We start from the raw sequence: 27,071 nt of genomic DNA on the forward strand, positions 1-27,071 counted from the left end.
AGCAATCATAGTGACAGTGATGACAACTGTGACGTATTGTGTGCCAACCCTGGGCCAGGCATGATGTGACGTCCTTTAGCACATCATCTCTGAACCTTAGAATGACCTAAGGAATACACATTATTATGTCCATTTGAATAGTGAATGAACCTGAGGCTCAGTGAGATATTTACATATAGAAAGAATTTTGGTTTCTGCGGGGTCAAGGGTTGAGATGAAACATGTTCTGCCTCTGTGAGCTAGTGACCTGGCTTTACACGATTTTGCTGGGTGAAAGGTAGATGGTAAATGATACCACTTTGCAATGCATGTGTCAGTAGACTGGTGGACAGGATAGATGCAGTGACCTGAATTAAGAAGCTATCAGTTCTCCAAAGCTCAGAAGATCTTCATGGAGGGCATAGAAATCTCTGGGAAACCTGACTTGTGCTCCCAGGGATTCCTGTGTTTCCTGTTCCATGGGCAATGTGAATGAGTTCTTCTACTCTGCCTCAAAATGGGGCTTTGCAGACTCGATATTCTACCTTGTAGGCATTGTGGTTTGCTTTGATGTCAGGATTGAACTTGTTGGCTTTTTATGATGGTCACTAAAGTGCTAGGGATCAAGGACTAAGGAAAGAGAGTTTGTGGTTATTACATTAAAAGGAAGTCCATGTCCAGCCCAATGACTCTCATTAGAGGGGATGAGAGTGAGACTCTATGAGATCACACACAACACACTATGCCTTTACCTTCATAGTTCAAGGTCACTTCCACAAGAAATTTTCTCGAATTCCATTAAGCACTTCTCTAACACATTATGACTCTCAGTGCACACCCATAATCAGTTTCCCTTCATCTTTCTCTGTAGAGTAATAATGTGGATAATCCTAAAATCTTTTTTTAAAAAAAAACTTCCCTGGAGACTTCATTACTCAGCATGTAATATTTTGGAGCAGGTGGTTTTTACAGATAATGTAAAAAGCAATCTGCATTTCCTGGGCATAGTATGCCCAGGGTCCAAACAAGGAAGAAAGGCAGCCAGAAAGTATTTCAGGGAGTAGAGAAATATATTGGGGAGGTGGCTGACACATCTGCAGAAGTCTAGTTGCCAATAATCAAGAGATGACTGAATCAGTGAGTTGCCATTATCAGCAATGGCATTGCCTCTTCTTCTAGACTGGGAGCTTACCATGGGTGGAGAAGGGCATGCCTCACCAGCCAGAGCCCAGGCAGTGACTCTAGTGTGGGGCCCTAGCGGACTACAGGGCTCAGGAAAGATATGATACCTGTCATCCCTCAGACAAACGGAATGGTGGCTACTTCCAGCAGTGGCAGCTCCTGGACCGCATCCTCCAGCAGATTGTCCTCCAGGATGAGCGGGGTGTGGACCCTGACCTGGCTCCCTTGGAGAACTTCAACGTCAAGAACATCGTCAACATGTGAGCAGTGGCCAGCCTTTGCCCTGTCTTCCTCCACCTTCCTCATCTCTCTCCCACTCTGGTCTCACCAGCGAAACCTCAGCTCCCTTTCACAACCCAGTCATCCCCAAATGAGTCTTGGGCAGCATTTTCCAACATAACTCTCTAAGCTAATGAAAAAAGTGCCATTTCGCTACTATTCAATGTGGCAGCCAAATGTGGTTATGGAGTATTTGACACACGGCTAGTATGACCACGGAACTGAATCTTAAAGGTTGTTTCATTTAAATTTAAATAGCCACATGACACGTGGCTAGTGATTACTCTCTTGGACGCCAGCATAGGTGGATTGGGCATGTTCTCAACTCTCCACGATCCACTGCATGGGTTGGATAGATGGGGAATTTAAACACATTAACATAGAACAAGAGTCAGCAAACTATGGGTACATGGGCTGACTCCAGTCCTCCAGCTTATTGTGTATGGCCCATGAACTAATAATTTTTACATTTTAAACAACACCCACACACAAGTATAAGTGACAGAGACTGTGCGTGGTGTGTAAAATCTAAAATATTTACTTTGGCCCTTTGTAGAAAGTTTGCTGACCACCGACATAGAGCATGACCATTTGATCATGAGGTTGCTGGATAAGGTTCTCAGAGCCTAAGGCCTTCTGGTTTACCATATTTTATGGTAAAGGTTTACCATTGACCTTGGATAGAGAAACACAGAGAAACAAATTTAAATTTACATCGATTAATAATAAGGCCTTACATTAACATAGTAATTTTTAATTTTAAGCTTTTACTTAACTTTCAGTATGAGTTTGAGCCACTTGCCCTTAAGGAGATAAATTGGCTCTCAGTGATTCATTATGTTGCATTCCAAAGCCAAGTACACAATTATTTTCCAGCTATTCTTGCTACTAACCCTCTGAAGAGGCAGCCTGGGGACAGGAAGGAAAAAGGGAAAAGGTCTTACTTGATAAGATAATTTAGTAAACAGGCTCCCTGCTCCCTCGCCTTTTTGGCATATGGGTAAAGACGTCAGTGTGTTCCTGGAATCTTCAGAAGTTCCTTGCTGGGTGCCTCTCACTACAAAACCCAGCTCACTGGCCATGCAAGATTTTTGTTCCAGCTGGCTGGCTCCTTCCAGCCCTTCCATCAGCCCCTGGTTCCCTGGCAGTCCACTGCCTGTAGACTTATGGCGTGGATGTTCCCACTTTTTGCTCAGGTGGAAATAGCTCCCCTTGCATTGCACAGGACTGTAATAGCTGCACCCCAGTTCCTCCATGAGGCTTATATCTGACCCATGGGCAACACTCACGCAATCTCTTGTGCCAACAAACTCTAGGAGTGCTGGGAGGGCCCCGCACAGCAGTGTTCTCCTTCTTTTGCTCCGAGGGCTTTGCTTGGCTCCAAGTAGGGCCCCAGTCTACCCTGCCTCCCTCCCAACTTCAGGGAACATGAGTCAAAACTCTTGGGGAAGGCCCGAAGACACCCCTCCCCTGGCTGGTGGTGAAGGAGGTAGCATCTTGGGGATAACAGCAGTGGCCCTCTTCAAAGAAATGTCTTCACGAAATACCCTCCCTCTCCATACTCTGTTCTCTATGTCCTTGATGTGGTTGAAGAGGCCAAAAGTCATGGCTCTAACCCTTCTACATTCTCAGATTTATAAAGGAAAGGATTCTTGGGATCTTGCTTTGGGATTTCACCTCTGTTAGGCCTTGGTGTCAAGGTAAAAGCTAAATTTGAACACAGTTTCAAGAGCTTGGCATGAACAAGGCTGTCCTATGTGTCACCCGGAACACACTCAGTCTGTATGGCTGGTGTGGGTGATGTTTCTCGCTCTTACACATTGGTCTTTGGGAACCTGGACCATGGTAGGGCCAACAGTTTGATCTCTTTGAAAGGTAAAACCTATTTTTACAAGGAGGTGTAAGTCATGATACAACTCTTGGGAGCCTGAGGTTCAGTCCTAGTTCTCCCATTAATTAGCTCTTGCCCTATCCCCGTTCTCTGAGCCTCAGTAGCTCCAGCTGTGTCACAGAGGGGCCGGGTTATAAGGTGTCTAAAGGTCTTTTCTCTCACGGCCTCCATAGACACATAAGGTGAACGGGGCAGGGGACCTGGAGAGACACCTGGGAAGTCTAAATCCTAGCCCTGTTGATGTGGCTGGACAGATTGGAGACCAGGGTCCCCACCTGGAGGGTAGAGAGATGATGCCTCCTGGGAAGCTGTGAGTCAATGGTCAACAGTCACATTGCCCCTCCCTCTGTGCCCTGCCAGGCTCATCAACGAGAATGAAGTGAAACAGTGGCGAGACCAGGCAGAGAAGTTCCGGAAAGGTGAGGGGCTCTGCTTAAGCCTGCTGCCCACTCCACGTGCCCTTCCCCTGCCCAGCCCATAACTCCATGTCCTTCCAGGCAGGGGGCCACATTACTCACATTCTCTCCTGTTTCCTCTCCCGTCCCACCCCCATTCCAGAACATATGGAGCTTGTGAGCCGTCTGGAGAGGAAGGAGCGGGAATGCGAGACAAAGACATTGGAGAAGGAAGAGATGATGCGGACACTGAACAAAATGAAGGACAAGCTGGCCCGGGAGTCCCAGGAGCTGCGCCAGGCTCGGGGACAAGTGGCAGAGCTGGTAGCCCAGCTCAGTGAACTCTCAGTACGCAAGCATCTCCCCCTTTACATAGTTGAGCCAAGACCCTGGGCTTCAGGACAGAGTGGGCAGAGCAGGTGTGGGAGAGGCCAAGGGACCCCAGCATGAGGGAGAAGAGAGATGGAGACCTCGGGCCAGGATAGAAGAGACCCTTGAGGCTGTACAGGTGGCACCTTTGTGTTAGAAAAATAATATCCCTTCCTTTGGGCGACACTGTCCCAGGAAGCACACTTGGACAGCAGAGGGCAGCTGGAATTGGATCCACTTCCCTCTCTCAGCTGGAGACCTTGTGCAGTCAGTAACCTACACAACTGCATAGATCGATCCTGCTGTTGCATTGTGATGGCTATAACTCTGATTGTCCAGTGCCCGTGTGCATGACTTGTGTCTGTCTGTGGTGGTGGTGTGTGTGTGTTTGCGTGTGTTAGATGTTTGGATGCAGAGAGAGAAAATGGGGCCAAATGTGTGTAGAAGGTAAGGGTAGGATTTGGGATCTAGTATAGAAAGAAACTACGAGTAAGGAGAGGAATCATGGTGGGAGACCTGAATGGCATCAGTGCTGATGGCTTTGTCCTTGCAATTTTTCTGTTTCCTCACAGACAGGCCCTGTATCTTCCCCACCACCCCCTGGGGGCCCACTCACCTTGTCTTCCTCAATGACAACCAATGACCTGCCTCCACCCCCTCCTCCTCTGCCCTTCGCCTGTTTTCCCCCTCCCCCACCACCACCCCTTCCTCCCGGGGGACCCCCGACTCCCCCAGGTGCCCCACCTTGCCTCGGCATGGGCCTGCCCCTCCCTCAGGACCCCTACCCCAGCAGTGACGTCCCACTCAGGAAAAAGCGTGTCCCCCAGCCTTCTCACCCGCTGAAGTCCTTCAACTGGGTGAAGCTGAATGAGGTGAGCATCTGGGAAGGGGCTGGCGGGCCCATTCTTCTACAGCAGGGCAGTCAGCCTCAGGGACCGCCCACCCCTTGTCTGCAGATCTCCACTCCACGTCGTTTCTTTGGTTAGGGGTAAGGGCAGTCATGTGGATGTACAAAGTGGGTTTGCTGTGCCAGGCAGCTCACGGTCCACGGAGAGAACACCTACCCTGGGAGAGACGCTTGACATGGGGCAATGCTCACGTTGACAAAGTCATCTACAAATGGAATTTGTGTTTGCCCAGGGTTAATGGAGTCACAGGCAAGACAAACACTGAGTAGAATTCAAAGACAGGGTCCATTTGAAGGAAAGGATGGAAAAATAAGCAAAGAGCTTGGGCCAGCATCTAGGTTTTGGTAAAGATCAGGGTAATGTATACAAAGGACTAAAGAGTTTGATGGCAAGACATAGCTATTTTGGCATCTTCCTGGAGGAAGCTGCACACACTGGCCTCATGTCTGGACCAGCAGTGAGAGATCCTCATGAGTATTATCCACTAATAATCACCAATCCCAGAACCACAGGTAGGGGTTGATTCCTCTGTGGGACTCTCATGAGCACAGAGTAGAGACGCCCTTGGTTGCATTAGACCTCTAGCAATCGAAGGCCAGTTCTAGCCTGGACCAAGGCCTGCCTCTGGTTCTGCACAATGGCAAGTCCTATTAGGAGGACTAGGAGCTTTGTCCTTGAGGTAAAGACCTGCATGGTAACTGGTTTCAGTTAGGTTGGCTCACTGGGATTTGGAGCTGGGATGAATGGATTCCACACTGACCTTTATCCTATGGGCCTGTTGGACTAGCTCTTGGGGAACTCATAACTGTACCATTGTGTTTGAGCTTCAGTGAGCTCAAATGCGGAGTCAAGTGGGAAGAGATGTGAGATTGCTAAGTAGGTGGTCAGCTATCTGCTAGGGGTCTTCTCCTAATGGTAGACCAGCTAGCCTGTCAATCTGAGGTCTGCTTTTGTAAAGCTTTGTGCTGGAGGCTATGACGGATAGTAATACAATGACATTGTCCTCTCAGGGCTTAGGATCTGCCAAATTAGGAAGCGTGTTCAAAGAAACACCTAGAGAGCCTGGGATGAGTTCAGGGTGAGGTTCTAAGCAAACCAGGTGTAGCGTTAGCAGTACAACTTCTGTAAATCACTCAACTTGTCTGTAACTCAGTTTGCTCACGTGTGAGATGATCTCGAAAATTCCCTCCGCCTCTGGCTTTATAATCTAAGTGGAAAGACGAAGCATGAACACAGCCCATTTGTAGTTTCCTGGGCCTCTGATGACATCTCCAATCTGAGTTACTTAAGCTTTAGAGCCACCTGTTAGCAGCATTCAAAGCAAGATTGTTGAGGCTGGTGACAGGTGCACTGCACAGTTGTGCCCTGTGGGTGCTCTGTGGCCATGAAGTGAGCCAGAAAGACAAACTGCACATGAGTAGGCCAACTGCTCTGCAGAACGTGCAGAAAGGTTCATTGTTCACGGTCAGAAAATAACATTTTGTATTGTGGTAAAAAGAGAAATAACATTCTGTTTCGTATTGTCACGATTTATAACGTAAGATTTTAAAGATGTAATAAAAAGTTATGCACATCAATGATGAAGGAAGACAGCCAAAGCAAGTAATATTTTTGCAACATTTTCATCATATGAAGCTGTGTGCTCAGGAGTTTCTCTGGGTCCAGTAATAGTAAGGTCTATACAGATTGCCCAGGACCCCAGAGCAGGCCAGAGTTTCATTTCTAGACTGGAGAGTATGGGTTTGTTGGAATACACAGTGGGGGACATTTGGAGAAGTAGGGCAAGGTGAAAGGCCTTTGAATAACATTTGAGAACTTATCACCCCGATGCCAAGCTTTTAATTGTGTGACGGGCAGGTTATGGAATCATTTGGACTTCAGGTTCCTGATCTGTAAGTGGGTCAATAATAATGTCCATCTCCAGAGATTGCAGCCGGGTGCGGTGGCTCACGCCTGTAATCCCAGCACTTGGGGAGGCCAAGGCGGGCAGATCACAAGGTCAGGAGTTTGAGACCAGCCTGGCCAACATGGTGAAACCCCATCTTTACTAAAAATACAAAAATTAACCGGGTGTGGTGGTGCACGCCTGTAATCCCAGCTACTCTGGAGGCTGAGGCAAGAGAATTAAACCTAGGGGGCGGAGGTTGTAGTGAGCCAAGATTGCACTGCCACATGCTGCACTCCAGCCTGGGCAACAGAACAAGACTCCGTCTCGAAAAAAAAAGAGATTGCTGTGAGGATTAGTTGACTTCCTACATACAAAGTACTTGGAACAGTGACTGACATATAGAAAGTCTTCATATAATTAATAGATTATTATTAGTGGCCCTACCATGTATGTTTGAAGTATGTTATCTCACTTAATTCTCACATCTACTCGGTGAGGTAAAAAAACATCATGGAGACTCAGTTTCCTTTTATGTGACATGGGAGAAAAATCTCATCCCTCCATCTTCCCACAGTCCCACAAAATGGCAGGGCTGGGAGCGTCAGCCAGCTAGGCCCGCCTGACCCCAAAGGCAGTGCACCACAGGGGAAACATAACGAAACATGCTTTTGAGAAACCTTTCCCTGGCATGTGAAGGATATCTCCAGCAGGCAGAAGTCCCAGGAGTCTAGACTAGAGATGATGGGCTCTTGGCCAGAGTGGTGGGAAAATTAAATTTGAGAATTATGCAAGGTGGGCACATCAGGGCGACGTGGTGAGTGTCAACATGTAGGGAATATGAGGAACAGACTGACCGCTCTCTGGCTCCAGACCTCAGTTATACCTCCTCGAAGAGCCTCAAGTCCTTCTGGCAGATGCTGGAAGCTGGGGGTGGGCTGAGCAGTGTTTGGGAAGAAGTGAGAGAAAGAGCCCGAGCTTAGTCAGCTGTCTCATGGGAAATTCTTCCAGTGTGAAGCAGCCAGCTCTCTCGCTCCAGCCTGTTTCTTCTCACCCTGGCCTCACCAAGAATAGAGAAGGATGGGAAGCTTTACCTCTGCAGGCTTCTCTCTCCCCTACCTCCACGTTTGTCCTAGCTGCAGAGGGAGGCCTCCCTGCAGATTAGACTCTGGCTGCACACTGCTTCAGCCAGCTCCGTCCCTGCCTTCCCTGATTCCATTCCCTTCTCATCTCTCTACCTCCCACACCCGTTTCTAGAAGCCCGACTCCTCTCCTAGTCCCTTCCCCTATCCCACGTTTGCTTCTGTGAGTGTGTGTGCGCGTGCACACACACACACACACACACACACATACACACTCATACACAGTGGTGGTTTCTGCCATGAAAAGAATGCATCTGTGTTGGGGTTGGCCAGCTGCCTGTATCCCTTGCTGCTCCAAGCTTCCCAGCCGGCATTCCACAAGAGGGTCCCTGGCCTTCAGAAGGCCACAGGAATGTCCCCACCCCCTGACTCTGGCCTAGCCTCCCCTTTCCAGAGTTTAAGAAAATAACAGTGAGTGAAAGGTATGTTTCTCTCTCCAAGTCTTTCTGAGGGGGAGTTGTAGGGAGGAAGAGGAAGAGGAGGCGTTAAACAAGGTTCCCCGGCTGCGCTCTAGGTAGAGGAAGGCAGAGAGATTCTGTGCTGAAGGACAGCAAAGCTCTAGATGAGGTGGGGATTCCTGAGAGGGGAGGGTTGGAACGCCCTGTCAGGAGCTTGGCTGGCTGTGCTCTGGGCCATCAGCAGGGTGCTAGGAGACTGCCAGGGCTGTTTTTTGTTGTTGTTTTGCTTGACAGCTCCTTTCCAGACCCTAGTGCAAGGGTCCTACACAGAGATGGGGCAAGGCCTAAATGGAGAGACCCTGGAATGTAAAACCCTGGACATATCCCAGTTGTAAAGGATAGTAACACCTTCCCTGGGTCTGAGCAAAGGGAAATTGTGGCAGAGTCTTGCTGGTCTCAGCAGTGTCACTACAGGTGCCAGGTCCCAAACTTTGGTATTTGTCCACTTTCTGAGAATCTGGGAAAGTGGGAGGGAGACCCTTGGGAAAGAAAACAACCATCTGAGATACATAAATACAGTCCGTGCTGCAGCTTTGAGGATCCCAAATTCGTATGGCTTTAATCTTCCAATGATGACAGCCAAGGACAGGAGTGACTCCCAGGCACCCGGCCTGTGTGAAGTACCCTGAGAGTGCAGCTTCTGACTTTGCTTTTGGAAAAAGTGAAGTGCACCCCCTCTCCTACTGCCTACCCATCCCGTCAGCACCCCCCGTGATTTCTAGAACATGCTTACATGTGGCTCTATGCACAAGGGAGGAGAAGGGGGTTGTCTCTGGCCTTTACCCTGGAGCAGAGTATTCAAGAGAGTTGGAGGTTGAGGGGAGCAACCGACTCTCTTCTGAAGGTCTGAAATCCTGGTCATCTTAGTATGTGCAGTTGGGAGATAAGTGGGGTCAGGGAGGCATGGGGCATCTTCACGACGGAGTTGGGCCAACCATGGGATCTTCTCCCTACCCTGAATCTTAGGAGCGTGTCCCTGGCACCGTATGGAATGAGATTGATGACATGCAGGTATTTCGGATTCTGGACCTAGAGGATTTTGAAAAAATGTTTTCAGCCTACCAGAGGCACCAGGTAAGACCCTATACCCTCTGGCCTCTTGGACCATACCCTTGAACCCAAACCTCAGCTTCTCCTTTTCTTTCTGCCTGCCTGCCTGCCTGCCTTTCCTTTCCTTTCCTTCCTTCCCTTCCTCCCTCTTCCCCTTCCCTTCCTTCTTTCCTTCCTTCCTCACATGTATACTGAATGATTTTATTCTTTATGAGGTGATGATTTTATTCTTGCTGAGGATGCAGGTATGAAGTAGAGGTGCACAGACCATAGGGGGAAACATCCTTGTATTATCGTTCATATTTATACACCAATTATTGAAATGGTGTTTTGTCCATTTCTCTCTTCCATCCTGGAGCATCGGAGGTAGAGTCACAAGGCCTGACCACTGTGGACCCTTGCTGTCTTTGGCCCAGGATTTAGGGACTAGGCTTAGAAGGCATAATAACTTCTCAAACCACTTTTCCACCACATTTTGTCTGTCAACACCTCTGTGAGACTGAGCAGGGGATGTTGCCTTGAAAGGAAGGCAGAAGGTGCTGCTCCACATCACTCAGGGGGCTGAGGCTGATGCTGGGGCTGGGCCTGGGAAGGTCCAGGGAGGCCTTGGATATATATCTCAAGGCTCTATGTGCAGGTGGCTGCCAGCAGTCTGGTCTTCCAGTCACAGAGAAAGTAGGGGGTGAGTTGGGGCAGAGCACAGGGTGTTTCCTGAGGTGGGAATCTGAAACTGTGCCAAGTACCTGTGGGGATTGCCAAAAGGGTTGCTTCTCAGACCTCATCCTCGAATGTGATTCAGGAGATGAGTTGGAGCCCAGGAATCCGCATGGTAACTAGCAGCTGGGGGCCTTCCCTCTAAGTCCATTTGGGGAATGACCAGCTTAGAAGCCTCAGGGAATTGCTTTCTCTCTGGCCCGCCCCAGAAGGACTTCTCCCTCTTGGGGCTGGGCTACCATCTTCCTTGTTTTCTTTACTTAGCCTAGGACCTCAGTCTTGAGGGTTTCCCTGGGTGCCAATGAGTGGGTCCTGGCAATGGCTGGCTGTTGTGGCCTGGCTCCCCACTGAGCTGGAGAGGGTGCCCTAGCTCACTTTCTGCCCAGCCCCGATCTGTGGATGACCGAGGACACATGCAGCTGCTCCTAGGGCTCTGGCCAGATGATTGTTTATTTAATTTAAATGTGGGTGCCCACAGCATCGGATTCTCTACTCCTAATTCCAGGAGACATTTTTAACCCCATGCCCATGTCAGGCTGGCAGCTAAGGCTGCTGGAGCTGAAAGGAAGGGCTCTCATGAGCACTGGCTCCTGGGAACCAATTCTCCACGAGTGGGGCTGAGGACAGAGGAGTGTGTGGCAAGTGTACCAGGCTTGGTGATCGCAGGCCACCTCCTCATTTGAGAGTCTTTCTGCAGGACAGGGCTCTGGCTCAGCCTACCCAGGCTCCAGGGCCCTGAGGTGAGGCTGGGATGGGGCCAGTCAGGAAAGAAGGTTATGGATTTTGTACAAACTGGGTCTGGGGCCTCCCAGCTTGGTGAGTTGAGAAGAGTTAAGACTGAAAGACCCCCTGTCCTGTCCCCCTCACCTCTCTGAGCCCACACAGTCCAGTCACCTGCCTCTCCTCATCTAGTCTCTGGGACTGAAATCCCAGCAGCAGGAGGCCGTATTAACCTTGTTGCCTCTTCTCTCAGTTGGTTGTGGGGCAGGGGAGGTCCTGGGAGTCATGGTCTTCTGTATGCCCCATGCGGGTTTTGAGTTGGTAGCTTCCACTCCATCAGCGTCAGGGAAAACAAAGGTGTGGGCTGTGCCTCTTCAGTTCCTCTTGCACATCAAAGGACAGATCAGGGGCAGTGAGCAAATTCAAGGACACTTGCTTTTCTCTGCCTCAATAACACAACTTTCTGGAGCTTCCAGATGGAATTCATTTGTGACTCCTTCCCTATTTGGAAAGGTGAACTCATCCCAGGATGGAGGAATGTCCTCTACCCTCTCTGCAGGTTTTCAGCAGAGGGAAAGGAAGAAGAGGCAGCAAAGCCTGGGGTGGGAGAACTCAGGGGTTTGGTCTGCCCTGACTGGGGAGTGGTGGTCCCACTGGGCAGATGGGAGAAGCTGCCTGATCTCCGCTTTGTTTGGCTTCTCCGTGAGTGCATGTCTGCTAGAAGCAGCTCCTGTCTAGTGCCACTTACAGGTGCCTGTCTACAACCACGGGTCTCACTGGGACGAAGTGGACAGTGTAGATGCTGAGGGATCCCCGTGTCTGTCATGCTATTTCTGGGTCCCCAGATGTCTTGGCTAATGTTTTGCATGTTTAATTCTCTGTTGGCTGTGGCTGCTGCCTAGGAGCTGATAACTAATCCTTCTCAGCAGGTGAGTTACTCTCGGGGCTCTAACCACTCCAACTTTTACCTGCTGTCCTGGGCTGCTGCTCTGTACTGGGCCTGACAGAGAGGACTTGTCCATTCCACTTTCTACCTTATTCCCCATTCATACAGGGTGGTATGGGAGAGGGCCCCCAAAGAGAAAGAAGAAATGTAGCAGAGGGAGGTAATCAAATAGACCCCTGGCAGCAGTGGAGGTCAATGTCTCCTGGAATGAGGAGAAGGCTTCTAGGTCTACTGTCTTACCCACCAGGCCAAAGGAGAGCCTTTCCCGTAAGGACACATAGGGTAGGCATGACACAATTCACAAAGATAACCATGCAAGGCGGCCCCTGAAGTTGTGCAAGAGGGACCTCCCAGAGGAAGAACAGCACACTAGACAGCCTCCTGTCTACTTCGCCAGGGGCCCAAGAGAAGGAGTGGGGTGGGATCAATGATTTCTCTGGAATCTGCCTGCTGGGACTCAGAGGAGAGAGTTCTGCCTCAGTTTCCATTCCTCTGAACTTGTGGATGCTCTCTACCCTGGGCACCTTGGGCTGTGCCTGAAGTCCCTAGGAGTCAGCAACTGTTCCCTAGGGGGGTTTGCAACCAGCTTCTCAGCATAAGCCTGAGGAGGGTCTCTGGGTTGGGCAGTGGGAGTGGGTGTGGGAGACATGGTAGGTTATGTCACATTGCCCAAAGCCACGGGGATCAGTCATACCCTGACCAACTGGCATAGCCCCTTCCCTCGTTGCCCAGAGTGGGTAATTTCTGAAACAAAAAAAAAAATTCTAAAAAAAAAAAAAATAGGGGGGCTCCTCAGTGTCCTTCCCCAACCCATTGGAACCTATGGAAAAGTCCCAGATACCTTCTCTTAAAGTTAGCTATTAGCCACCCTCCTCTCTCTCCTGTCTTTTTCTTCCCCCTTCCCCTCACACCAGGAGCATTCCTGGATTGGTAGGAGGTGGCTCTTGTGGGGTGGGTAAGAGGAGGATTGGAGAACACACACCTCAACTGTCCACTTGATTTGTTGGTTGCAGAAAGAGCTGGGCTCCACTGAGGACATCTACCTGGCTTCCCGCAAGGTCAAAGAGCTGTCGGTCATTGATGGCCGGAGGGCCCAAAACTGCATCATCCTTCTTTCCAAGTATGTGCAAAAGAAGGTGGTTGAGTTGGATGCCTGGGGGACAAAGGGGGTGGAGGAACGGAGTGGTGGCAGTCTCGGGCCTCTCCCTCTCTGCTGTCCCCTGGGAGGGGCAGGCATTGATCTGGAACTGTCTCCTGGGAACCTGCCTTGAACAGCAGTTTGGGGCTCTGCAGGCAGGAAGCTGCCCAGTCACGAGGCCCTTGCCCAGCCTGGTCAGCGTCTGGCAGCTGAGTTGCTCTAAGCCCACGGAGGGCCTCGCTTGGCTCAGGCCATGGAGCAGCATGATCTCAGCCCCTAAGCATTTCCCGCGGCTGCAGAACAAACAGGGCAGTATCTGCGCTAACAGCACAGCTTCTGTATGGGGGGCCTACTGCCTGAGCCAGGGTCAGAGGGCACCACCTCCCATACTATTCTTAGTGCTGCCCCAGCTGCCTCTGAGACATCCTCCTCCCTTTCTTCTCACAAGCCCCCGGCCTCAGTTTCCCCCACTTGATGGTGGAAAGAGTTCTGAATCCCCAGGGTTCCTAATGGGGGTGCATGTGGAGGGGATAGGGAAGGGCTATGGGGGTGTGTGGCTTCTCCCTCTCCCAGACAGCAAGACTGATTGGGACAGCTGTGTGGGAGCTGAGGCACTGTCAGAAGACTGAGAGCAATTCTGTGTTCTGAGAATGAAGGCAGCAGGAAATTGCCCTCTTAGTGGCTTGCCGATAATCCTGTCCTCCCGTGGAGATGCTGTGCATTTTTTAAGCATGAGGAGGAGGAGAAGGATCAGGAACCCTTTGCCCTGTCCCTTTGGTCTACATTGAAGACATCTCTTTTACTCCCAAATGCCCCATCAGCTCTGATGGATTATCAAGAGAACAGAGACCCTCGCGTCTCTATTTTGACACTAAAATGCTCATTATCAAGTTTATGGACTGAATCATACTAGTCTAGTCTAAGAAGGCTTTGTAGAAGAGGTGAGGGGGGAATACTATTAAATATATTCCCAAGTCCTGTTAGGGAATAAGGGAAGGCGGAGATGGTACCTTTTGGAGAAGAAGGTTTGAGGGCTGTCCTGGATTGAGGTGGGGTTTTGCCTTAGGTTGAAGCTTTCTAACGAGGAGATCCGGCAGGCCATCTTGAAGATGGATGAGCAGGAGGACCTCGCTAAGGACATGCTGGAGCAGGTGAGGACCCTCGTGGGAAGGAAGGGGAACTGAACCCAGGGGGCAGCCATGCTCCTTCCCAACAGCCTCCAGAGAGGCTGCAATTCTTGGGTCAAGGAGAAATCAGGCTGGAAGAGTTAGGGAGAAGGTTTATAGAAGCCTCCCAGGGCCAGCCTTTCTCGGGGAAAGCTGGAAAAGGCTAAGTGTTCTCAGGAGTCATTCTCCCATCTGACTCCAAGGCAAAGTCAGATGAGGAATAGTCATATCTTCCCCAAATCTCTTCCCTCTCAGTTTTTTGGATCCTTTGGGAAACCTAGAAAACACACACACACAAAGAAACATCATCAAATTGACTTCATTACAATTAAGAACTTCTGTTCATCAAGGGCATGGTTACTGAGTGAAAAGAAGGCAAACTTTAGAAGAAGGTATTTGCTATACATACATATAACAAAGATCATATTCGGAACAAAGAACTCTACAAATCAATGAGAAAATGATGAAATCAACTTAAAAATGAGCAAAAGACTTGGTGCTTCATGAAAGAGGATTTCCAAATAGACAATAAGCCTATGAAAAGGTGTTCAATATGATTAGTTATCAGAGAAATACAGTCAACCACAATAAGGGGGCACCACACACCCACTAGAGTAGCTAAAATTAAAAAGACTGACAATGCCATGTGCTGGCGAGGATGTGAAGCAATTGGAATTCTCATTTGGCACAATTATTTTGGAAAACTACTTGGAAGTGCACTCCACAGCTAAACATACACCCACCCATTGCCTAGTAATCCCACTCTTAGGTATAACTCCAGGGAAACGAGTACAAATACTGACTAAAATAAATACACAAGAATATAGTTGACCCTTAATAATGTGGGGGCTGGAGGCATTGACCCTCCACGCAGTCAAAAATCCACATATAACTTTTGACTTCCCAATAACTTAGCCGCTAATTGCCTACTGTTGACCAGAAGCCTTACTGATAAGATAAACAACCAATTAACACATATTTTTATGTTATATGTATTATATGCTGTATTTTTACAACACAGTAAGCTAGAGAAAAGTAAAAGTTATTAAGAAAATTATTAGAAGGAAGTCCGGGCACGGTGGCTCATGCCTGTAATCCCAGCATTTTGGGAGGCTGAGGCGGACAAATTACTTGAGGTCAGGAGTTCAAGACCAGCCTGGCCAGCATGGTGAGACCCCATCTTTACTAAAAATACAAAAATTAGCCAGGCATGATGGCGCATGCCTGTAGTCCCAGCTACTTGGGAGGCTGAGGAAGGAGAATCACTTGAACCCAGGAGGCAGAGGTTGCAGTGAGCTGAGATGGTGCCATTGCACTCCAGCCTGGGCAACAGAGTGAGACTCCATCAGAAAAAAAAAAAGAAAATCATTAAAAGATACTGTTCATTGAGTGGAGGTGGATCATCATAAAGGTCTTCATCCTCATTGTCTTCACCCTGAGGAGGAGGAAGAGGAATGGTTGGTCTTGCTGTCTCAGGGACGGCAGAGGCGGAAGAAAATCCACATACAAGTGGTCCTGCACAGTTCAACCCTGTGTTATTCAGGGGCCAACTCTATTTATAGCAACTTTATTTATAAATTCCCTGAACTGTGAACAACCCAACTGTCCATCAATAGGAAAGTGAATAAGTAGACTGTGGTATATTCATACAGTAGAATCCTACGCAGCAATAAATAAACTACTATGACATGGATGAACCTTAGACATTATGCTGGGGAGAAGTCAGACATAAAAGAGAGCATACAGCATGAGTTCAAGGACAGGCAAATCTGGCTAAGGTCCTAGAATTCAGTTGAGAGCCTATATTCACTTGAATGGCTTACTGAAGTGACGCAAAATAACTTTCCTGGGGGATGGAAATGTTCTCTATCTTAATCTGAATGATGATTCAATGGATGGAGATTTGACAAAAATCACTGAACTGCACATTTAAAATGGGTGCATTTTATTTTATGTAGATTATACCTCAAGTCTGTTTAAAAGGAAAGAAAAATCATTGAGCTGTACATTGAAGAATAGTGTACTTTAGGCCAGATGTGGTGGCTCCTACCTATAATCTCAGCACTTTTGGAGGCTGAAGTGAGAGGATTGCTTGAGCTCGGGAGGTAAAGACCAGCCAGGACTACATAGTGAGGTCCTGTCTTTACAAAATAAAAAAAATAAAAAAAATTAACCCAGTATGTGCTACATGCCTATATTCCCACCTACTTAGGACCTGAGGTGGGAGGATTGCTTCAGCCCAGGTGGTCACGGCTGCAGTGAGCTATGATCATACCACTGCATTCTAGCCTGAGTGACAGAGTGAGACCCTATTTAAAAAAGAAAAAAAAGAAAGAAATACTCTATATCAGTATTTTAAAAGAAATACCAGCCAGCCCCAGCTCCCGGTAATTTTTAAATTAGATTTAATTTTAAAAAAGAAAAAAGAATTTCAGAGCTGGGTGCCCTGTCATCCCCTTCAGGCAGATGAAACAAATCTGTCCACACGAGGGTGCCTCTCTCTTTCAAGGCACCCTCCCCATCTTGACCCAAGTCAGTACAGCTTCTCACACCCGGCACCCCATGTCTGCTGCTCACCAGTTGCTTGTGTGACTTGCGCCTGCTCTTTGCAGCTCCTCAAGTTCATCCCAGAGAAGAGTGACATTGACCTCCTGGAGGAGCACAAGCATGAAATCGAGCGGATGGCCCGTGCTGACCGCTTCCTCTATGAAATGAGCAGGTTGGGGCCGTGGGCATGGCGGGGATTCGAGCAGGTGGGGTTCTGGCAGGTGGGGCAGGTGGGGCTTTGCCAAGAGGAAGGGGATGGAGGTGGGCAGGCTTGAGAGAAGGCTGGAGCTGGCTCCGGGAGCTAGGGCTGGCCAGGATAGGGGTGGGATACCTCAAGATATGGCTCACCTTGTCTACAGGATCGACCACTACCAGCAGCGACTGCAAGCCCTCTTCTTCAAGAAGAAATTCCAGGAGCGGCTGGCTGAGGCAAAGCCCAAAGTGGAAGGTAGGGCTGAGGGTTGCGGGAGGCTTAGAGTGGAGAGGCATCTGAAAAAGGCAGGGTGGGTGGGAGCCAGTGAACAGGGGCAGAGGGAAACCCCTTTCTTATTCTCAACCCAAAAACAAAAGCAAAAAGTCAAAGACAAAATGTAAAATGGTGATTATTATAAAAATATGCACTTGCTTATATTAGCTCATGCACCAACCATGTGACATGTTCCTTATGCCTCAGCATGCAAGCTCTCCAAGGTGGGGTGTCTGTTGACATCTGCCCCAGCATGGGATGGAAAGGTAGAAAAGATAATAATAGCCACACCTACAACAGTGCCTGGCTGGGACTGAGCTCATCAGTCTTTACCCTACTTGAGAGGTACTAGGCTCATAGAAGACTTCTGGGCACATTAGTTTAAGTGTGAGCCATTCAGAAAGTAGGAAATTGCACAAGCTGATTTCTAGAGGCATCTGATTTTCTGAGTCAGGAACACCTCCAACACAGGCCATTTCCAGATGAGAAATTTGTAGTTCAATGAGAACCATGCGCCAAGCTCTGTGTGAAGCACTCTGCTTGGTTGGTCCTCATTTGGTCATCACAGCAATCCCACGGGTGGGTGCTATTATTAATTTCCGTGTGCCTCCATTCTCTCCTTTCTAAAGTGGGGCTATGTTAATGTCCCGAGCCTATGACACTGGTGAGTGGTGGAACCAGGGTAGGAATGCAGATGCTGATCTTCAAAATCAGTCCCTTCCCTCTTGTCCCGTAGTACTCCCCAGGGGCTGCCTGTGCTGATGGCAGAGTAGAGAGGGGCGTGGAGTTGTCGGGAGAGGCAGGAGGTCAGGACGGTGGGCAGAGACATGCGGATCCAGGAGGCAATAAGCAGGAGAGGCTGGGAGGCTCATTTGTGGGGAGGACGCGGTCAGCAGAGTGGAGCAAGAAAGCCTGTTTCCAGGATGTTGAGGTTACCAGGCTGGGGGCAGAACAGAGCATGGGCACCCCCTGCTGGACACCAGGGCCAGTCAGTACTCCCTGAGATGCCCAGTCCAGAGAGCAGCCCTTCCTGAAATCCATTGAGATGCTTCAGGGAGAGTCTGTGGATAGGGTGGAGCGTGCAGAGCTAAGGCAGACATTTTCTGTAATCAGATCTTGTTCCCCCTCACACTACACACACAGCAAGGGACCTGCAGGTGGTAAGCATAGATAATCAGTCAAGAGGGAAAGAGAGCAGCAGTGACTCTCTATTTCTAAGGTCTGGCCATATCTCCTGCCATGGTGATGGGTGAATCCTTATCTTCTTCACAACTTTCTTTCATCCTGCTGCAGACTGCCTTTGGAGCATGCAGCACAAGTAATGGGTTCAGCCCAAGACCTGTGTGCACAACTCTTTCTATGTCTTGGGTCAGTGGAACAAATGTGAGCAATTGCCATTTGGAGATTTGGAACCAGAGTAGCTTAGCCACCAGAAAGGTTTAATCTCAGGCAGTTTCCTGCTCCCAGGAGCCTAAGAATTAGTCAGTGGAGGCTGGGTGCGGTGGCTGACGCCTATAATACCAGCACTTTGGGAGGCCAAGGCGGGCGGATCACAAGGTCAGGAGATCGAGACTACTCTGGCTAACATGGTGAAACCTCGTCTCTACTAAAAAAAAATACAAAAAAATTAGCTGGGCGTGGTGGTGGGCACCTGTAGTCCCAGCTATTCAGGAGGCTGAGACAGGAAAATGGCATAAACTCAGGAGGTGGAGCTTGCAGTGAGCCGACATGGCGCCACTGCATTCCAGCCTGGGCAACAGAGCGAGACTCCATCTCAAAAAAAAAAAAAAAAAAAAAAAAAAGAATCAGTCAGTGGATACTCAGGAAAGGAGTCTCCATTTGATATCAAGCTAAGCCGAGTAAGATGTGTTTGGGATAGCAAGATCTGCTGGGGAAATCTACTCTTCTATAGCTCTGCTCTATAATAATTGCTCTGTATAGCAATGGCTGCTGTCCTTGTATAGTCCAGACATAGGTCTCTTTCCTCTAAGAGCTAGATAGGAAAGATATGCCTAAAGTTGTGTATTATAGAATCAGATCAGTGTGTGTCACTGTAAGTGGAGAAAAGAAGATTGTGCAAAGATGGGATTCTTATTCTTCCTTCCAGTTCTCCCAGGAAGTATTCCTGGAAGAGCTAAGATTTAGCCTTTCCCAGCTAGGTGATGAGCTGTTGACACCTCCCCTCCTACCCCAGCAGGGGCTCTGAGTCCATTTGCCAAAAGCCAGTTCACCAAATTTGACAAATTTACCAGTTCTTCTATGAATATATTCATGAACTTATAATTCTTGAATATATTCTTCTTATGAATATATTTATTGCTGAATATACCACATTTACCGATTCTTATTATAAATACATTCACCGAATATAGTCAAGATGAATATGGTTGCAAATGTAATATTCTTATGAATATATTCATGAATATATTATTCTTGTGACTATATCTCAAATGTCAGAACTGCATCTGGGCGTTTTCCCATTTACACTGATTTCCTTTGAACTCTTGTCATTTTCTGTTTTGCCAACATTTTAGCATTTTTAGGAGGATTCCTTTGCAGATTTTCCAAATAGCATATAAACCTTAGAAAAAACATCCCAACCAATATAAATTGCCAGAAACTTTCCCAAGTATTCTTTTTAAATAAACTTTTTTTGAAACATAACATGCATATAGAAAAGTACACAAATCATAAGAGTCCTACTTGAGGAATTAAAAAAGGGAACCACATGTGTAATCAACACCCAGGTCAAGAAATACAGCTTCCAACCCCCTAGAGCCTTCTTCATGTCCCCCTCCCAAACTTTACCCCCCTCCCTCCTCTCTAAAGCTCAAACCCATCTTGACTGCTAGATTAGTTTTATCGTTTTTAAACTTTATTTTTTAAATTTTTACTTATTTTCGAGACAGGGTCCTGCCCTGTCACCCAGGCTGGAGTGCAATGGTGTGATCTTGGCTCACTGCAACTTCTGCCTCCTGGGCTCAAGGTATCCTCCCATCTCAGCCTCCCAAACAGCTGGCACTACAGGCACATGCCGCCAGCCTGGCTAATTTTTGTATTTTTGTAGAGACAGGGTTTCACCATGTTGCCTGGGCTAGTCTCAAACTCCTGGGCCCAAGTGATCTGCCCACCTTGGCCTCCCAAAGTGCTGGGATTGTAGGCATGAGCTACCACGCTTGGCCTGTTTTGAACTTTATATGAAAGGAATGATAGTATGAATAATTTTATGCTGGTGACTTTTGCTCAACATTATGGTTGTGAGTTGTCCCTACTGTTACATGTAGCAGTGGGTTATTCATTTTCAGTTCTGCATTTTATTCCATTATATGAATACACCATAATTTACCCATTCTATTTGGAATTTTAAAAACCTACAAACAACCCACCAAGAATAATGTGGCTTTTAGGTTATAGAGTATGTACGTGTTCAACTTAAAAGCTACTGACAAATCTTACTATTCATTTTTATAACTTTTGTATTTATTTATTTATTTATTTATTTTGAGACGGAGCCTCACTCTGTCATCCAGGCTGGAGTGCAGTGGTGTGATCTCGGCTCACTGCAACCTGTGTCTCCTGGGTTCAAGCAGTTCTCCTGTCTCAGCTTCCCAAGTAACTGGGATTACAGGTGTGCACCATCACGCCTGGCTGATTTTTGTATTTTTAGTAGAGACAGGGTTTCACCGTGTTGCCCAGGCTGGTCTCGAACTCCTGACCTCAGGTGATCTGCCTGCCTCAGCCTCCCAAAGTGCTGGTATAGCTTCTTTTTAACAGTTACTTATTTCTAACTGTGTTCGAAGCTTTCTACAAACTTTTAGCAAAGTCGTTTTCATTTTATCTTCCTGGCAGCATCTTAAAGAAGGTTCAGTTTGGCATAAGCCATAGATCACAGGATAATCCGGTCTTTTTGTTGCCACACTGAATATTCAAAAATCATATTCCATAACTAGTAGACAGAATCTCAGTTTAGGATTTGTGTCCCCCTTCTGTGCACCCACCATAAAGACATCATAGCTGAGGAAGGGCCAGAGCATACACAGCAGAATGAATTATTGAAGTTTTGGTTACTGTTAGCTTAGTTTGTATTTCTAGCAAATATATCATTTAGAGCATTGGGGGAAAATGGTTAAGATGCCCAAAGGTTGGAAAAATCTTAAAAATGACATTCAACAGGATGTCAAGTAGCTTATTTCATCAAATCTTAGACACTATCAACTGAAAAGCATGCCATTATTTTATAGAACAAAAATAATAGAATATTATAATTGAGGATATGTTAATTAATTGATGATCTTTTTTTCTTTCCAAAAAACCAATAGAATATAGCATTTCAAGACAGGCAGAAGCAATCCCATAATAGGTAAAATGCTGAAGTGCTAGGTTTAGAAAAGTAGAAGTGTCATATTCATGAGTATATTCATGGAAAGAATATCTGAATAATCTTTTTTTCTTTTTTCTTTTTGATACAGAGTCTCATGCTGTTGCCCAGGCTGGAGTGCCAGGCAGTGATGCAATCTTGGCTCACTGCAGCCTCAGCCTCCTGGGTTCAAGTGACTCTTTTGCTTTGGCTTCCCAAGCAGCTGGGATTATAGGCATACGCCACCACACCTGACTAATTTTTTTGTATTTTTAGTAGAGACGAGGTTTCACCATGTTGGCCAGGCTGGTCTTGAACTCCTGACCTCAAGGGCTCTCCCCGCCTCGGCCTCCCAAAGTGCTGGGATTAGAGGTGTGAGCGACCGCACCTGGCCTTCTTAATAATCTTTAAATACATGTAAGAAAAGATCTTCTGAAATTGTCTTCTTGAGAAGAGCTGGCATGTCCTACAAATGGGGTGTCTGGTGAATTGGCCTTGGTGAATGTGTCTGCTTCCCCTGGAGGTGGGTGAATGTGAAATCGATGGGTCTGCTGAGAAGTGGGTATAATCTCTGCCTCACTGAGAGACAGCCCCTTTTCTGAACTTTGCGGTGGCATCTTCCTGGGGTGCAATGGGAACTGCTGCCCTGCCTAGCCCATGCAGGGCTCTGACCTGTGCCTCCTCTCCCAGCCATCCTGTTGGCCTCCCGGGAGCTGGTCCGCAGCAAGCGTCTAAGACAGATGCTAGAGGTCATCCTGGCCATAGGCAACTTCATGAACAAAGGGCAGCGTGGGGGCGCCTACGGGTTCCGGGTGGCCAGCCTCAACAAGATCGCTGACACCAAGTCCAGCATCGACAGGTGAGGACCTCCCTTCCCGGCCACTTCCTTGGTATCTATCTCACCCTACCCTGGCCTCTCACATCCTCCCTCTATTAGGATGGGAACATCCTAAGACTCATCACCCCTTTCTCTTAACACTCCATCCTAGTTTCCCTCTGACCTTCGTGCCCAGTTTCCTCTGTCACTTACCACTGACCTGACTTTTGTCCACAGAAACATCTCTCTGCTCCATTACCTGATCATGATCCTGGAGAAGCATTTTCCTGATATTCTGAACATGCCTTCAGAGCTGCAGCATCTTCCAGAAGCTGCCAAAGTCAAGTGAGGGTTCTCTCCAAGACTTCCTTCTTCCCATGATGACCCTCATTCTTGTCTTACTTTCCTCTTTTGGGGTCTACTCTGGGCTTGATGATGGCTTGTGTGAGACCTCGGTTCTTCTGAGTTCAAAAGAATTTAAACAGACACACAGCAAAGGGGGTTTAGCATAGAACAATGTATTGCAAAAGAAGAAGAATATCTTGTAAGTTAGGTGCAGAATAGACAGTACACCCTCAGAGAGAGAGGATTCAGGGCAGGCTGCTTGTAAGGATGAGACAGCCAAGACTGGCACTAGGAAGACTCCCATTATGGGACATTTACACGATTATTCATAAAGAGGTGGGAAGAGGTGTTATTAGGAAGCAAGCTCTGAGTGGTCCTCTGGGTGCACATGTGTAGTAGCTGTGAGTGCTTTTTCATACATCGCACGTCTCATTAGCATCTTAAATCTCCACCTAGGGGTATGTTTTCTTACTAGTATATAATGAGCAAAGGGCCAGTTTGAGGATAGGTAAAATCAAAATGTGCATGCTTTCTAGAGGGGAAAGTCCCTACTGCAGATAGCTTTGCTTGAATGAGCTCAATTACAATGCGAATGCTGAGGTTTATTGTGTTGACTGCATGGGCACCACCACAGCTGCTGTGTTCCGAGAAGTGCTCACTTCCTTGACTACCTATCCTGCCTCAGGCTGAGTAGGAATGGGCCATGTCTCAGGGTCTGCTTCTGGGAAAACCAAAGACAATTTGCTCTTAAATCCTTATTTCAGAGATGCTTCCAGAAAATGCCAGTAGAAGAATGGGGAAGTGAGCCAGAGATAGAAAGAATGCCAGTAACAAACATTATTAAGCCAGTTACCACTCACAGGCAATTGGTGCTTAACCCCATGAGGAATTCTGGGAAACGGTGTGGAATACTTACTTCAGTTTTCCCACCCAAAGGGCAAGGTTGCTGGGGCAATCAGAGAGCATCTCCTCTCAGTAATTGGCCGAGGAGCTCTGCAGGGGCAGGGAATAACTCTCTGGCTACAGGTACAGTTGGTCTCAAAAAGAGTGTGCATACAGTTGGAAGAGTTGGGGCCATGCCCTACAGTGGATGGGCCAAGGAAATGTGGGTGGGGCACCAACAGCATCTGCTAGGCAAGAAATCAGACATGAACATCTAGGCTGATAGATGTCATCTCCAGGAAAACTAGAAACATAGTGGTAAATAGCTCACTGGTATCGAATGCTATTGCCTGCAGGATCACATAAAGAGTTTATAAGCATTACCTGGTAGTAATAAAAATAAATAGGTCTAAGTCAGAGGCCACAGGTTGGAAATCTTCTGCTATTGCAGCATGACATTTCTGACCTGGAAAGATCTATAGAATGCAGGTTTCACCTTGTTAATTTATGGATGCACAGACAGAGGCATGAAGGGGAGGTGCTTTGTCAGGGCCAACATCAATGGCCACACCAGGGCTGGAACCCAGGCCACTGTGCTTGGCTCTGCCCTCTCCCTGAACCAGCTTTAGCACCTCAAGGCGGGAGCTGATGGTCCTCATTCCCTTCCCTCTGTGTCTCCTCACAGCCTAGCAGAGCTGGAGAAAGAGGTGGGCAACCTCAGGAGGGGCCTGAGAGCGGTGGAGGTGGTGAGTACCTCGTCAATGCCTACCTGGGTGAGGGCTGCTATAGGCAAACACTGTTCGTCACTGCACCCTAAGCTCCTACACAGGGGCAAAAAACAACAGGCACAATGGGTACAGTACAGCTTCTAGCACAGGGTCAGCCCTTCCAAAGGATAACTGGATTACTGGGGCTTAAGTTTGAGCCTTTTAAAGGGGGTTATCTAAGACTATACCCATGTTACTGTCTAATTCGGTGTCTATTTGGCAGTGGAGTGGAATAAACCATACATCTGACCCATGCCTACATTGGATTCAAGTGCATGGGAAAGAGAATCCTCATCCCGTGACTGCCAGCTAGGGGCAGGAAGCACACAATGTGGCAGCGGGACCGATGTCCCCAGAAGATTCTTCCTTATGTCTTTCTGCCTGTTTCCTGGGCCAGTGGAGGACCCAGGTCTCTTATTCCCACCATTTCTGTTCTGATGGCTTCTCGGCTGATACTATCTCTGGCTCTAGCCTTCCAGAAAACACCAGTAGAGGAATGGGGAAGTGAGCCAGACTGGCCCAGTATGGGGATGTCTCTAAGTCTTGTTCCCCACACCTAGGAACAAGAGACCCTTCCCGTCTTCACTGTGGAGACAGGCAGTGGGTAAGGGGAGAATGGACTTTAGAGACTGAGATTAAGGATGACAAAGAACATTTTGTTGCCACTATGGTGGGGGAAGATGATTTCCAAATTTACAATTTTATAGTCCTGTTAAGTGCTACTCAAAGTGTGGTACATGGACCAGCAGCCTCTGAATCAGCTGGAAGCTTTAGAAAAATGTCTCTTTAATTTGTGCATGAGTCACCTGGAGTCTTGTAAAGATGAGTCTTGTTAAAATGCAGCTTCTGATCCTGTGGGTCTGAGAGTCTGTATTTCTCATAATTTCCCAGGTGCTGCTGCTGGCCCCAGGTCACACGTTGGGTCTCAGTGCTCTAGAGAAAGAAAGATGGCAGGGTGGGCTGGCTGCTAATGCTCATAGTCTTTGCCATCCTTAGAACTTTGAGACGCAGGGTATTCCCTCTTCCAAAGGGCTCAATGTCCTGTGAGTGACAAGGAGGGGAGATGTGGTGATCCCTGCACCCCTGACTCTCATCTTGGCACCAGTCTAAGCAGCACTTCACCCACCCTCCTCAGGAGCTGGAATATCAGAGGCGCCAGGTACGGGAGCCCAGTGACAAGTTTGTCCCCGTCATGAGCGACTTCATCACGGTGTCCAGCTTCAGCTTCTCCGAGCTGGAGGACCAGTTAAATGAGGCCAGGGACAAGGTAAGAGTGCCCCAACCCCCACTGCTTGCCAACCCAGCCTTATCTAAACAAGCTCCTTCACCCATTCCTACCATAGACAGCCCAGGAGGGACAAACCCAGAGTTACAGAGCTTTGAGAGAAAACCATTTCCTCACTCTTAACAAGACAAGCAATGATAACCACATACCGCAAAGATCATGGTCCATTTATCAGATATCAGGCACCATGTTAAGTATTTTAATGATTTGTCACCACCTACCTCATGGGTTTGTTGAAAGGTTATTTCCCATTTGACAGATATGAACGCTAAAATCAGAGATGCTAAGTAACTTGCCCAAGATTGCCCAGCTGTAAGTGATAGAATCTGACACCACAGCTCAGCGGTGGACATGATTACTATGCCTCTCTATCTGCTTCTCACACTAATGTGCCCATAGACCTCATGTATGGGGGTCTTATTAAAACATGGATTCTCATTTAGGAGGCCTGGGGTCTGAGATTCTGCATTTCTAACAGGAGGTGAACCTGCTGCTAGTCCATGAAGCACACTTTGAGTAGTGAGATCTTTCTTAGAGGACACTGAGTGGGTTGAATTAACAATGGTAGCTCTCAGTAAGTCAGAACAGTGCCTGGCATATATAAGTATAGCCACTGTTTTATAGCCACCAACTCATCTAACCCCCCAACACCACTATGATGTAGATTCTATTATTCCCATTTGACAGAGGAGAAAGCTGAGGCACAGAGGGGTTATTAACCTGATAACTAGAGGATCTCTGAAATTCTGAGTTCTGACAGGCTCTTCCTGACCTCAGGAAGGGCTTCCCAAAGTCTATACCCCTGATCGCATGCCTACCCCTTCCAGACCCAGGGGTGGCTCTAAGGTGGACTGTGAGTGAGCCCAACTCTTTACCTGCCTCTCCTTAGCCTTGTCTCTGATCCCGATGATGATGGGGGCGTCTTCTCACCTCTTCCAGCCCTGCCCCCTGTGCCAACAGTCCCCAGCCTTGCACTGGGCTCTGCTCTGGCTAGAACCAAGCTAACCTCAGGGGCTGAGCCCAGCATGCTCCAGGGCACTCTCCACCAATCCTGTTCTCTCCCTTGACAGTTTGCCAAGGCCTTGATGCACTTCGGGGAGCATGACAGCAAGATGCAGCCAGACGAATTCTTTGGCATCTTTGATACCTTCTTGCAGGCCTTCTCAGAGGCCCGGCAGGATCTAGAGGCCATGAGGAGGAGGAAGGAGGAAGAGGAGCGGCGGGCGCGCATGGAAGCCATGGTGAGGGGCCGTGCCAGGCCTGGGACTGAGGGGAGACAGGGGTGCTACTTGGGGAGAACACCCCCAAACTGGGGTGTGTGGGGGGAGGGCAGGGACTGAGGAACTGAGGAACACCATAGGGGGTGGATGTCAGCCCCAGGAA

The 27,071-nt window shown here is 48.1% G+C and overlaps 2 protein-coding genes and 1 long non-coding RNA gene across 14 annotated transcripts in view; 1 reads left to right on the plus strand and 2 right to left on the minus strand.

The window, feature by feature from the left end:
• Positions 1-27,071, plus strand: part of DAAM2 (dishevelled associated activator of morphogenesis 2) — a 113,230-nt gene that overhangs the window by 82,944 nt on the left and 3,215 nt on the right. For 2 of the 5 annotated variants that reach the window (XM_055263308.2, XM_063632147.1), the window contains exons 11-24: positions 1,283-1,421; positions 3,692-3,750; positions 3,890-4,074; positions 4,668-4,967; positions 9,455-9,562; positions 12,932-13,038; positions 14,123-14,207; positions 16,835-16,941; positions 17,129-17,217; positions 22,283-22,451; positions 22,647-22,754; positions 24,322-24,382; positions 25,539-25,670; positions 26,759-26,929. In XM_055263308.2, coding sequence (XP_055119283.1) covers positions 1,283-1,421; positions 3,692-3,750; positions 3,890-4,074; positions 4,668-4,967; positions 9,455-9,562; positions 12,932-13,038; positions 14,123-14,207; positions 16,835-16,941; positions 17,129-17,217; positions 22,283-22,451; positions 22,647-22,754; positions 24,322-24,382; positions 25,539-25,670; positions 26,759-26,929 — 1,820 coding nt within the window. Of the gene's footprint in view, positions 1-1,282; positions 1,422-3,691; positions 3,751-3,889; positions 4,102-4,667; positions 4,968-9,454; positions 9,563-11,874; positions 11,902-12,931; positions 13,039-14,122; positions 14,208-16,834; positions 16,942-17,128; positions 17,218-22,282; positions 22,452-22,646; positions 22,755-24,321; positions 24,383-25,538; positions 25,671-26,758; positions 26,930-27,071 lie in introns of all 5 variants that reach the window. The other 3 variants (XM_055263307.2, XM_063632146.1, XM_055263310.2) reach the window with 3 other exon arrangements.
• On the minus strand, positions 15,575-16,875 carry LOC134735674 (uncharacterized). Its single transcript, XR_010119020.1, has 2 exons — positions 16,800-16,875; positions 15,575-15,657 (listed from the first exon to the last, which is right to left on the minus strand). It is a non-coding gene; the product is annotated as an uncharacterized lncRNA (long non-coding RNA).
• Positions 22,754-27,071, minus strand: part of MOCS1 (molybdenum cofactor synthesis 1) — a 40,137-nt gene continuing 35,819 nt past the window's right edge. For 4 of the 8 annotated variants that reach the window (XM_063632150.1, XM_055263314.2, XM_063632152.1 and 1 more), the window contains 2 exons: positions 25,210-25,336; positions 22,754-22,870 (listed from right to left, as the gene is read on the minus strand). The gene's annotated coding sequence lies outside the window, so the exon portion shown is untranslated. Of the gene's footprint in view, positions 22,871-23,670; positions 23,885-24,405; positions 24,458-25,209; positions 25,337-27,071 lie in introns of those variants that run through there. The other 4 variants (XM_055263312.2, XM_063632148.1, XM_055263315.2 and 1 more) reach the window with 4 other exon arrangements.

The sequence above is a fragment of the Symphalangus syndactylus genome, chromosome 23 (assembly GCF_028878055.3).
Source record: "Symphalangus syndactylus isolate Jambi chromosome 23, NHGRI_mSymSyn1-v2.1_pri, whole genome shotgun sequence".
Lineage (NCBI taxonomy): Eukaryota > Metazoa > Chordata > Mammalia > Primates > Hylobatidae > Symphalangus > Symphalangus syndactylus.